General features: G+C 44.8%; 1 protein-coding gene across 5 annotated transcripts in view; it reads right to left on the minus strand.

The window, feature by feature from the left end:
- Positions 1-4,343: 4,343 nt before the first annotated feature.
- Positions 4,344-12,791, minus strand: part of LOC133379579 (unconventional myosin-Ia-like) — an 84,576-nt gene continuing 76,128 nt past the window's right edge. For all 5 annotated transcript variants that reach the window (XM_061615142.1, XM_061615139.1, XM_061615141.1 and 2 more), the window contains 5 exons: positions 11,176-11,282; positions 10,588-10,720; positions 8,245-8,397; positions 7,002-7,129; positions 4,344-4,815 (listed from right to left, as the gene is read on the minus strand). In XM_061615142.1, coding sequence (XP_061471126.1) covers positions 4,692-4,815; positions 7,002-7,129; positions 8,245-8,397; positions 10,588-10,720; positions 11,176-11,282 — 645 coding nt within the window. In that variant the 3' untranslated portion in view covers positions 4,344-4,691. The remainder of the gene's footprint in view (positions 4,816-7,001; positions 7,130-8,244; positions 8,398-10,587; positions 10,721-11,175; positions 11,283-12,791) is intronic.

The raw sequence follows: 12,791 nt of genomic DNA on the forward strand, positions 1-12,791 counted from the left end.
CATACAGCCATGCCATAAAGAAATCAAAACAAATGCTCAATAAAGATCTGACATAATTTAACTACTACATAAGGCCTCTTTTTATATTCTCTGCATAAAATAGTAGCTTATGATTTGAGAGAAATCTTAGCGTGCCTTCGCACTCTTACATACGCGCAAAAAGCAGCTGAACATGTCTGTTTTAAAGAGTTACAAGCATTCTTAAACCTTAATAGGGAAGATATCGTCATGCCGATATGTAACTGTATGGCAGTGATTTCCAGTTGCAGGAGAGGATGGGGGGCATGATTAGCACACACTCCATTGAAGTGTGGCAACTCAAAGGTCAGAAAAGACCAGCAAACTCTCTGTCTGCAGTCCTGCACTAGAGCATGTGGACCAGACAGAATCCTTTGCAGCATGAAAGACCAAGCTGATAATGAGGAAAAGGTTCTGTCTTTAAAGACTGAAAGTTTTCCAACTGCTGCAGTCGACTGTCTATATCAAGGCCCCAACACCATCCCATGTACCGGGGCTGATTTTCCTGAGCATTTATTTATTTTACTACACTTCTCTCCTTTGTGCCACCACATTCAAGGTGGTCCATAGTTTTAAAAAATGGGTTACAGTTCCTTTTCATTTGGTGCCAGTTACCAGGAACTGGAACTCTATGGCATATTTTGACAAAATGTAGTCTTCTTCCCAAGTCAAGGATGCCACTGGCTAGGTCCACTATGTGCAGGGTTTGGAGTAGGGATGAGGGAGAAACTTGATTCAGTTCACATTTAAAGCTAAATAACTCAAATTTGCACTTTCCAAAACACAATGAGAGAACCGAAACACAGCCATCCTTCAAAATTCACAATTATCTGAATTTTGTGATGCTGTCCTTCAACTAAACGATGTTGACAAAAATGCATATATTAGGGGAAAGCATGCATAAAAGTGAATACATTAGTGAAAATATACAAAAATGCATTAGGAGGAAGTGCTTGCAAAAAGCCTCAGTACTCAGTTGTGAAAGCCTCGGTACTAAGGGATTTAAGTGAAAGGGAAATTTGATAAGTGTCTTTTCCACGTTATTTCAATAACTTTGACAGATGTTTGGTAGATAAGGTGGTTTGAATTTATTGGCACAGCAGCATCTTAAATTGCCAAGCAAATGCAGGGAAAAAAAATACAGTAAACATGGTGTTGGGTGCATCATGTGGAGGAAACCTTGCAACTACAAAGATGAACTGAAAGGCTAATTGTGATGTCCTTATATGTTAAAACCTGTGAATATGGTAAGTGCGGGTTTATTAAGGGATATATGGTAAGTGAATTGAATGACAGCATGGGTTGGAAGGCTGGAGAATGTTGGATGATGATTGGCTGAGTGTTTGAATGGCTGAAGGTATAAATGAGAGGATGACAGTTGAGAGGGGGTCGGTTGGTGAGAGTGGTTGGAGAGTCGTTAGTGGAGAGTTATTTAGATGGGTTCGTTGGCAGAGTTCTGAGGGAGGATTGGATTATATTTGGCTGATATTTAGACAGTATATATATGACCAGAAACATAAAGAGTGACACTATATGAAACCATATGCTTGTTAAACATTCCTAAAGTAATCTTGTTATTTCCTAGTGTTATCAAATAAATACTTTTATTGGTTTACCAAAAGCCTGATCCTTGGCTGGGGATATGCATACCGGAAGGGAGGGCAGGGTAATTACCAAGGCTGAAGGGAAACTGTATCTAATGGTGGCAGCAGTGAAGGAAGAAATTGTAACAACGTCAAGTATCCAGAGCAACCCAGGACTGTATGCTTTATAGACAAAGATACAAGGGGGTTGTGGACAGCAAGGGCACCCAGACACAAAGTAACAAGCTATAGAGAGACTGAGGCAAAGTCTCTAGCAGTATTGTTTACAGGGAGTGACTGGTGGTGCTGCCTAGCAGTGGGATCTTGTGAGATCTGTGCTAGAGTGGAGTGAGAAAAAATAAAAATGACAATCCTGACTGGTGGTGTCCTGAGGTGGTGCCTAGTGAAAGGCGGTAGCCACAAGCAGGTGGGAACCTGACAGGGGGAGCCAAAGGTGGGATCGTCACACTAATGCCTGGCAAAATCTCTAAAATCTAGCATGGCTATGGGACATGCACCGACTGGAAAGATGGCGGAGGTGCAACAACTACGGACGAGGGAGCTCTACCATTGATGGCTTTTATGGGGTAATTTTCTACATTTTCCCCCTTGCCGGAGGCTACAACATATTGGAAATATGGGGCAGCCTCCCCCCTCTTTATGCAGTCTCCCTCGTACCTGACCGGGACACCAGCTGTCGGTATGGCCCAGAACGCAGCTTGGTGCTTACATCTTCGCCAGGCTGCCGCTGCCGCTACCTTTGTGAGCGGGGGCGTCAAGCCGGGCTGGGGCTGCAGCTTTTTGGCGGGCCTGGCGCCGCGGCCTGTCCCTGGGAGACGCCGTGCTGTTGCGATGATGATTTTTCTGTGACTGCTGAGGGTGGGGGAGCACCCCTGCAGCCACCGCTATTTTACCATCCGACCTCTCTCTGCTTCGCCTTGATATCGGCCGTGCTTACATCCTAGTGCCTTCATTTTTGGCTTCTCTGAAGAAAACCTCCCTGTTAGTTGCGACTTCAAGGGATCTGTTTGCCACTCTCCGCTGAAAGTACTGGACGCTGGATATTGAGATCAAGAGGGGGTGTTGTTTTTCGGTCTTGCAAATGGACTATCACCCACACCGGTCTTGTGCTGGGATGGGAATACTTACATCAGGAGTTTCCATCTGAAGGCGCACTTTTTGGACTATACAGACGAGAAGCCTTATTGTAACTGAGTTGTTTCTATGTTATTGTTTAGTTTTATTGCTGAGTTTTTGATGTTCTTGATGTTTTATATGTTTTTGCTTTGTACGTCGCTCAGAGTGGCTGAGTACCAACCAGATGAGCGACTAATAAATCGAATGAATGAATGAATAAATAAAGCCCCAAAGGGCTTCAGAAATCCCAGTTGGATTTCGAGCTGTCCTGGGGGTAGTAAAGAAGCGGGATGGTAAACACAGGTCCCAAGTGTGTAGATGGTGTTAATGCCAGGGTGTGCCACCATGTACCCTCCACGACAGGAAGCAGCCAGAGTGAATCCTAGCTTCTTGAGAAGTGAACCTAGATTGACACAGTACTGTGCTTGCTGCCTTCACACATTTGTAGTACACCTAACATAAAGTGTAAAGCTGCATAAAGATATCAAGGGAAGACAAAGTTCGAAAGCTGCCAAACCAAGTGCTAAGCTTCACAAAGGACCTGGTCCCTCTAATCACATGGATATATATATATATATTCATTGGGAACCTGTTCCGGCACCCAGCAGGAAGATAATTTTAGAAAACCCACAAGACTTAACAGAGGAGTGGCCCGCACACTGTTTGTTTCCAGCCCTGTTGTCCCTTTATATGTGTCCCCGAGAGCTGACCCCTCCAGAAGAATGCAGTCCTCAGCATAAAATGGTTCCTTGCCCTGTTCTAAAAATCAATATAAATGGAACTTCCAGCATTCACAGTATTGTCTCTCAGCTATTTTAGCATCTATTCTACACACTGTTTCATCACTGCTGTTTTTGCATTGTTTCCATCACTGCTATAAAGGCACCTCAGAGTAGCAGCTCTCCACATTATTGATTGAGCATGGTAATATAGCATTAAATGAGAAGAACAGAAAGTGCATGGAAATAATGTCTACACTGAAAATCTTCCCCCCCCACCACTTCTGCTTTCACATTGGAATTACTGCACTACTGGCACAAGAAAGGAAATGCACAGCACAGTACCAAAACATCTGGACTGTGCACATGTACTTCAGGGTTTGAGAAACACATCACTGTCCACTTCCACACTCTTGGTTCACCTGTCAAGGTAAGCCAGAGGATGACTGGCCATGACTGCGCAGACATACTGGCTTCTGAAGAGGACACAGCTGCTTTGATCCTCTGTGGGCTTTTCAGGTTGGCATGGGGTAGCAGCTAAGCCAAGGTTTGATTTAATGTGTCATCCAAGCCAAACAGTTAAGGTGGCTTCTCCTTAACCACAGCCTGTAATCAAAGGACACCCTTTGGGTACAGATCGTGATTAAAGAGGAGAGACCTTAACCATTGTGTTTGCTTTGGATGTATGCAAGATGATGATAATGATTTTAAAAGTATTGTACCTCATTGGTTGTGATTACTTTCTGTATCTAATACTATATGATCATCAGCCATGCTAGCTGGAGCCGATGGGAGGTGAAGCCCAACAACATCTGGAGGACCACAGTTTCCCCACCCCGGAGCCCAAGAGACTTTAAATTAAGCAAACAGCATTTCATTTCACTGGTCTGTTTTATTGACACTCTCCCCCTGCCCTCCATGTTTTCCAGTTAAATAAAAGGTAAGGCTTCTACAGGAGAGAGGCCGTTTCTGAAGAGGTCAGCAGTAATACAGGCATGATTTGTCATTTACATCCACAGCAAATGGAGAAACTGGGATATGTTGATTGGTTTTTGAAGACAGGTGTTCAGATAGCTGCTCCTGAGGTAACAATTCTGATGGGATGAGAGGATAGCAAGGGGGACTGAAGCCACCAGGGGCCAAATCTAAGTCACAGATTCCCCCCTCCAAAATCCCCAAGGAGGCCAGCATTAGCTCCCTGTGAAGAAGCTGCATCCTTCAGTCCAACTTCACCTCAGTGGACCAACACCTCCATTCGACGGCTGCCTTTCTTTCTGCAGATAGGTGCTGCCCCCTGCTTCTCAGCCGTCTCTACCACCTTGACAGTGATGCTGCTTTGCTTAAACTTCACCAGGAACCTGTAGAAGACCAAATGCAGCTCAGGATAAAAGGTAAGCAACCCTCGTTCTCATTTAGCAGCGGCACTCAAGCTTGTTTGCCAGGCCTTCAGACTCCAACCCAAAACAGAAAAGGTTAGAGAGGATGAAGAACCCCCAAAACATTGCAGCAACATCAGACCAAGATTAAAATGGAGATGTTGCAGAATAAATCACACAGAAAATGTGAGCTCAGCCGCTGTGTTTCGAGCTACATGATTTTAACAAATTTATTTAATAGGGAGAAATGTTGCAGCAACTTGCACATGCTGTGGCAGCTTCTATGTAAGATTTGCAGACAGCCTACAAGTGCTTGGGTTTGAACTAGGGATACAGGAGGAACGCAGGAAGCTACCTCATACTGAGTCAGACCCATTGGCCCATCTAGCTCAATATTGTCTACACTGGCTGGCAGCGGCTTTCCAGGGTTTGAGGTAGGAGTCTTTCCCAACCCTACCTGGATATGCTGGGGATTGAGTCTGGGACCTTCTGCATGCAAGGCAGATGCTCTACCACTGAGCTACAGCCCTTCCCGTTTAATGTTGCAAGACACGTTTAATGTTGCAAGCTTGTTTAATGTTCATGTGGGACTCTTTGTTAAACAGAAGCTGATCTTCAGGATCTATTAGCATAACAAAAGGAAAAACAAAACAAAGGAGATCTAAGCCAATAAACACCCATGAAGAGGCACCCAACAAGTTGGGATATGTGATATGTACCAAAATGAAAAACCAAAAAACTATGGAGCACAAAAGCTTTAGAGGTTCATGTAACACATTTTATAGCTACAAAAATAGAAGAACAACCTAATGTCACTCAGAGACTTATTTTGCCACTGAGAAGGACTGGATAGCAAGGTTAGGGAACCCATGGCCCTCCAGATGTCGTTGGACTCCAACTCCCAGCATCCCCAGCCAGCATAGCCAATGGTCAGAGATTATGGGGATTGTAGTCCAGCAACTTCTGGGAGGGCCACAGGTTCCAGTATTCTGGATGCATTATTTCTTAGTGGCCTAACAAGTGTCAGAGTGTTGTGAGGTTGTTCTTACTTTTGTAGCTATCAAATGTGTTACATGAGCCTTTAAAGTGTTTCCATCATCTTTCGTTCCGTTTGCTTCTTTGTACATATCACCTGTTCCAATTTGTTGGGTGTTTCTGTTAGCAAAGCCAACTTGTAGTCCTGTTATTACCACCAAGGGGCCTGCCTGTTTGTGCTGTACCGTTGTGCATCTCACCCTGGTACAGGATTGAACAATTTGCGGAGATGGTCAGCTATCTTTAATCGCTGCAGTTTTTGCAAGCTTCCTGAGCTGAAGTGTTTAGATCAGTTTAATTATTAATTTGCTCATTTACTGTAAGGCAGAGTATAACATTTTACAATAAATATTTCAACTAAACAAACACAGCCAACATACAAGGAGGTCACAAGACCTTTATACAAGAAAAGGTATGAATGTCTGCTGCTTCATTCCATCTTAAGAGTCCTACAAAATGCAGAAAGAGATGGTTTCACCACCAGCCGAACATAGATATCTTCCACACCCCTGCCAGTCACTTTTTTGTTTGTTTATCATGTAGCTCTGAGGAAGAGTTCTGGAGAACTCGAAAGCTTGCACATTTTTTTGGGGGGGAGGGAGTGTTGGCCAGAGAAAGGTACTGTCCTAACATGGATTTTTAAATTTGTATTCCAGGCCAACATGACTGCCTTTTTGAGTGATATAAGGAAAACTGTATATCACCAACAACAATGCCAGTTAAACCCATTGGTGGATTTGTGTCGATGTGGATGGACACAACCTTTCAGCCTTCTTTCCATTTCTCCCCCTCCCTGCCCAAATCATTCCCAACTGCCTTTCCAGCAACAAGGTGTTTTTTCCTGCAAAAGGAAGATAAATTTGGGGAAGGGCCAAAGCTCAGTGGTAAAGCATCTGCTTTGCATGCAGAAGGTCCAGGTAGGGCTGGGAATGTCTCGTCTGAAAGTCTGGAGAGCTGCTGCCAGTCACTGCCGAGTAGAACTACTGAGCCAGAGGGACCAATGGTCTGACTCAGTGTAAGGCAACTTCCTATGTTCCTGTGATTGTTTGGGCAAACATCCAAACAAGGGCTCCAGTGCTTGGTCCAAACCCTTTCCCCACCCTCTCCACCCACTGTGGACTCTTTCCTCTTACTCATCAGCCACTTGGAGCTTCAGTTTTTGCTTTGTAGCCTCTAGCAAGGTCTGGTGCAGCCGGGTGACCAGTTCAATCAGGTGGTCACTGATAAGCAGGAAGTCCCCTTTGGTGCCTGCTGTGGAGGACTGCAAGAGGAAGAGATATTTGAGGCATTGTACTGGTCTTTACTCTGGCTTACAAGCTTTAGCGCTTCTTTTCATCATCTTGGCTGACCACTGGCCGCTTTATAAGCCCTGCATGCCTATGCCGCCATACTAGCTATTGTTACTGCCAATGAAAGCTGAACTGAACTGTAGTTTCAGGAACTAGAAACAAACCCACCCATCCGCAGGACATTGGTTAAGCCTACCTGTGCCCAATTCCACTCCCTTTGGTAATCTTGGTATACGGAACTGGTCTTGGCTAACCTGGCAATCCATCCTAGCTAAGAGGGAAGTAGGGATAGGAACTAGGAATTCGATGGGATACACAAATACTCAAAACCTGGTCCTTGCAAGCAAGTTAGACCAGCGTACAGTAAAGGAGGGTTAGATATCATGGCAGCAAGCCTGTATTTTCTAATACCAAATGTAAAGCTGGGGGGTGCAATTTCAGGACAGGCAGTGATGGGTGGGAGTGGGGTGCTTAATTCTGCCTCTGCCAATTGCTTTTCCCTTAAACCAGGCTCTGACACTGCAAACAAGCCCTGCAAAGCTGAAGGGTCAGGGCAGGGGAGTGGCAGGCTAGAGAAGGAGTCTCTGCAATTTACTGATGAATCAGTTAAAAGGCAGAGGAGATTAGCCAATTTACAGCACAATGCTATGCATGTTAATCCAGAAGCAAGTTCTACTGTGCTCAGTAGGATTTACTCTCAGTTAAGTGTATATATAGGACAGAAGCCTAAGAATTCTTTTAACCAGCTTGGGAGTCCACCTGAAAATATATCAGCAGCATTTTTTCCCTTTAAAGTGTTTCTTAATGCCAGTTTGAAAAAAAGCTACAGTTGAAAATTTCAGATGCAGGTTTCACATTTCCAAACCTTTGTGAAATTTCATTTCAGCTTTGGCACAAAGACATGAATGCCTAAAAACAAATATGTTGCATTTTCATATTCTCTAACTCTGCCACGGGGTTTCAAAGAGAGTCACAAAATAGCAAACCGGCTGCAGGGATCCTTTCCACACGTCACTTTTCCCCACTTAGTTTTGTGGGGTGGCAGTCAGGCCTCTCTTGCTGCCTCCTTCCTCCGCCTTTTCAGTACCTCTCTAATGTGCAGAACAAAGAACCCATCTGCGTAGCTGCTGACAGAGACACTGTCAATGTCACTCAGGGTGATCACTGTTTTTGGCTGGGCAACCTTAGGGTCGGCCAGGATGATGTGGCTCTTGGTGAGAAGGAAGATTCGAGGTGAGGCCTGAAAGAGAGGGATGAGGGAAAGTTGCCATCTTGATTACCTCATGTCACGACAGACTCTCACAAACATAAAAAGATCCCTGCTGATTTTATTCATTATTTATTTATTTAATTAATTTGTATCCCTCCCTGCCAGCAGGAGCCCAGGGCGGCAAACAAAGTGCTAAAAACACTTAAAAACATCATAAAAACAGATCTTAAAATACATTAAAACAAAACAGCGTTAAAAACATTTTTAAAAAACAACTTTTAAAAAGGGTTAAGAACATTATTAAAAAACATGTTAAACAATTCTAACACAGACGCAGTCTTAGGCCAAAGATCCACCTAGTGCCATGTCCTCTTTCCACAGTGGCCAGCCCATTGTGTCCAAATAGACCGTGAAAGCAGCAGCAGTCTCCCTGGTGCTCATCCCTATCATCTGACAGTTGAGGATAACACGTGGGCAACATTAACACCATACATTTATTTCAGTATTATTCCACTTTAAACAGTCATGGCTTCACCCAAAGAATCCTGGGAAATGTAGTTTGTGAAGGGTGCTGAGTTGTTAGGAGACCCCTATGCTTCTCACAGAGCTAGAGTTCTCAAGAGCGGTTTAAGAATCAATCCCTCTTCCTGGGGAACTCTGAGGATTGTAGCCATGTGAGGGGAATAACAATCTCCTAACAACTCTCATCACGCTTCACAAATTTTACTTCCCAGAATTCTTTGGGAGAAAACAAAACTGTTTAAAGTGGAATAATAGTGGGATACATGTACAGTGTGAATGTGGCCTTGAGCATTTGATGACGTGGACTATAGCCCACAGAGGTTTATGTCAGAATAAATGTGTTAGTCTTTAAGGCAGGGGCTGCCAACGTTTCACCCATGGTCTTCTCTGGTGCCCATGAAACCTCTGAACCCCTCCTGCTCCTGCACTCAAGTGTCCCCTGAGGTGGTGAGGGTAGTCACCTTTTTCTGCCTAGAAAAATACATAAGAGCTGGAGGAAGTTGGAAGAGTGACGCTCTTTCCCACAACCGCTTTCAGCTGTACATGCTTTTCAAGGCCAATATTAATTCTAGTGGATCTAACTTTTACCAGGATTCCTTGGGAAAAGTAAATTGTGTGTGCACTTTCTGTCTTTTGGGGGGGCTTATCTGGGGGAGAGAAGTGATGTCTTTTGTTCAAACACTTGCTTGAGCACTTGCTCAAAAATCCTCATGTGCCCATGGGTCTAAAATGGTGGGCAAACCCCTGCTTTAAAGTGCCATAAGACTCTGTGGTTTTTGCTGCAAGAAACTAAAGGTGCTTCCAGACAGGGGCTTAATATTGCAAATGGGCCATTTAGATATTGAAAACAGGTCACTGCCAACAGAGTTTGTTTTTTTAAACTCATCAGATTTCTCCTGGAAAGGGTAAATCTGGATGAAAGCATGGGGAGGGGGAATACGAGCCACCATTTTGATTAGGGTTGCCAGGTTCTTGGCCTGAGACTGATCCTGTATCTTTAGGAGAAGAGAAAGTCAGCCAAGTGCAGGTGTTCTTGCAACTCTGTAATGGGAAAAACCACAAGGTGGAATTCTCCGTTCCCCCTCCACAACTTTTAAAGATATAGAAGACCTCTTGGAGGCTGGGCCTGGCAACTGAGAGGTCTTCTGTATCTTTATAAGTTGTGCAGGCGGAAGGGAGAATTCCACCTTGTGGTTTTTCCCATTACAGAGTTGCAAGAACACCTGCACTTGGCTGACTTTCTCTTCTCCTAAAGATACAGGATCAGTCTCAGGCCATGGACCTGGCAACCCTAATTTTGATGCTAGCAACGTTGTGTAGACTCTGCAAAAAACTTGAATGTGTGAGCTCCACCTAGTCGACAGTAAACACCCATCTGGAAACACCCTAATATGGCTACCCCTCTGGAAACCGTTATTCAGAGGCACACTGCCACTGAACATGCATATTGCATTTTGGCTACCGTGGCTCATAAGTGCACAGATACACATTGTACCTTTCTGCAGGATCCCCATCAGCAAGGACCAGATCCAATGGTTGGCTGGTCTACAGGTTTTACCCCTATCGTAAAGTTATGCCCAAATGCAACAATTTGTCTTTTCTCTTAGGAGTAGTAAAAAAATCACATACACAGCCCCTGCTCTTCCTTCTGGTCCTGTACTTTTAAGAGCCAGATGGGTAAGGCAGGATGTTTCTCACCTTTCCATCAGCTCGGTTGACCTTCCTCACACTGTCAGCCATAACTAGTTTGCCATCAGCTGTGGTTTGGAGCTTACGGTATTTGGGATTCTCCTTCAGACCCAGATATTCCCCTTGGAAAGGCTGTGGGAGGCTAGAAGACACACATTGTAATTAGGGATGGGGGGAGCAATTCAATTCGGTTTGCATTTAAAGGCAAATCTACCCAATTCACATGTTCCAAAACAATATGGAAACTGAAACAGCGATCCTGTGAAATCTGCATTTCTCCAAATTTTGCAATGCAGTTCTCCAGTCAAGTAAAGTACACAAAAATGCATTATATTAGGGGAAACCACTTTGCATAACAGTGTAGATTATGCAAAATTGCATACAAAAATGTGGAAATCAGGAGAAATCGCACTAAAATGCTGAGTTTTCATGAGGAATTTTTAAAAAGTTGCAAACTGATGTAGAAATGTGTAGAATTGAACTTAAGACTGGAAGAATGAGAAGCAGAAAGAAACTGAACCTGAAATCTACACCACTCTTAAACGGGTTGATTCCCACCTCAGCTGGGATGGTGGTAGCTTCTGCCCTGGCTCTCACCTCTTCAAATACAAACTTTTCTTGCCCCGGAAAAGTTCACTGGCACAGAGCTTGTCCTGTAGGGCTTCTTTTTTCTGAGGCGGCAACTGATCCCGATATTTCTTGCACTACCAGAAAAGCGAGGGGGGGGGTAGCAAGAGTAGAGTGAACATTGCAAGCTCCAAAGTGTGCCTTGTTTACAAGTGAGGGATCGGTTTAAAATCACAGGCAAATTCACCTCAGTCACATTTGCTTACCAAAAAAAAAGTTTCAAATTTATATTCTTCTACTTTGCTTTGTTTCTTTAAAAACACTGCTAATTATGGATACTCTTAGATTTAGGAGTCCCCCCTCCCCTCTCAAAAAAAGAAAGTCTGTTTTCAAAAAAAAAAAATCTGGGAAGGTCTGTTCTCATTAGGAATCTTGCAGGATGATGATCTGGTTATAGGCTGCCCTTCAGTAGCCCCAGCAGTAACCAGTGCAGCCACTTGGGGCACCTCTAACACTCCCCATCCAGGCTCATCTTGTCACTCACCAAGTGGTGACAGTGATCTACACTGAGACTGCTGGACTGTAAGACTGCAGACTGTAATGAGGGAGAGGGAGGTGGGCACTGGATGCATGTCTGGGAGGCATGGGATCCTTTGATGAGCTATGATCTCAGGTAGAGAGACCTGAGGGTCAGGGAGGGGGGGTTGCTGTGGTCTATAGGAGCTCCATCTCCCTCTGCAAGCACCCTGTACATGTGACTACTGGGCTGGAGTGTTTGCACCTTGTGTTGGGTCAGTGGGACAGACTGGGGATTCTGTTGGTGTACCACACACCCCGCTGCCCAACAGACTCCCTAGCTGAGGTGGTCTCGGGTGTACTGTTGAGATCCCCCAGACTGTTGGATCTGGGGGATGTCAACAGCCATGCCGAGGCCACCTTATCCAGGGTGGCTCAGGATTTCATGGTCTCCATGACAACCATGGGACTGTCCCAATAAGCCATTGGCCCAACACATGTAGCAGGGCATACTCTAGACTTGGTTTTTGCAACTGGACATGGAGACGGTGATCTTACATCAGTTCCTCTGTCATGGACAGATCACTGCTTGCTGAAGTTTAGACTTACAGTGGCTTTTCCCCTCTGCAAGGGTGGGGGACCTATTAAGTTGGTCCACCCCCAGAGACTAATGGATCCGGATGGTTTCCAAAGGGCTCTGGGGAGTTTTCCGGCTGATAGGGCTGGTGCTCCTGTCGAAACCCTGGTCGAGCTGTGGAATACAGAAATGACCCGGGCAGTTGACATGATTGCTCCTGAGCACCCTCTCCTGTGTAGAGCTCGTACGGCTCCATGGTATACCCCAGAGCTGAGAGAGCTGAAACAATATAGGAGACGGCTTGAGTGCAGATGGAGACGAACTCCTGGTGGATGCAATTACACACTGGTAAGTGCTTATGGTAAGCTGTATTTAGGGGCAGTGAAGGCAGCAAAAAACCACAATATTTTGCTGCCACTATCAAATCATCAATGTGCCACCCAGCGGAGCTCTTCAGAATTGTCCGGGACCTATTACACGCTGGCCCCAAGGACATAGTAGATCCAACTGAGGCCCACTGTAATGAATTTACTAGGCACTTCCAGGATAAAAT

The sequence above is a fragment of the Rhineura floridana genome, chromosome 3 (assembly GCF_030035675.1).
Source record: "Rhineura floridana isolate rRhiFlo1 chromosome 3, rRhiFlo1.hap2, whole genome shotgun sequence".
Lineage (NCBI taxonomy): Eukaryota > Metazoa > Chordata > Lepidosauria > Squamata > Rhineuridae > Rhineura > Rhineura floridana.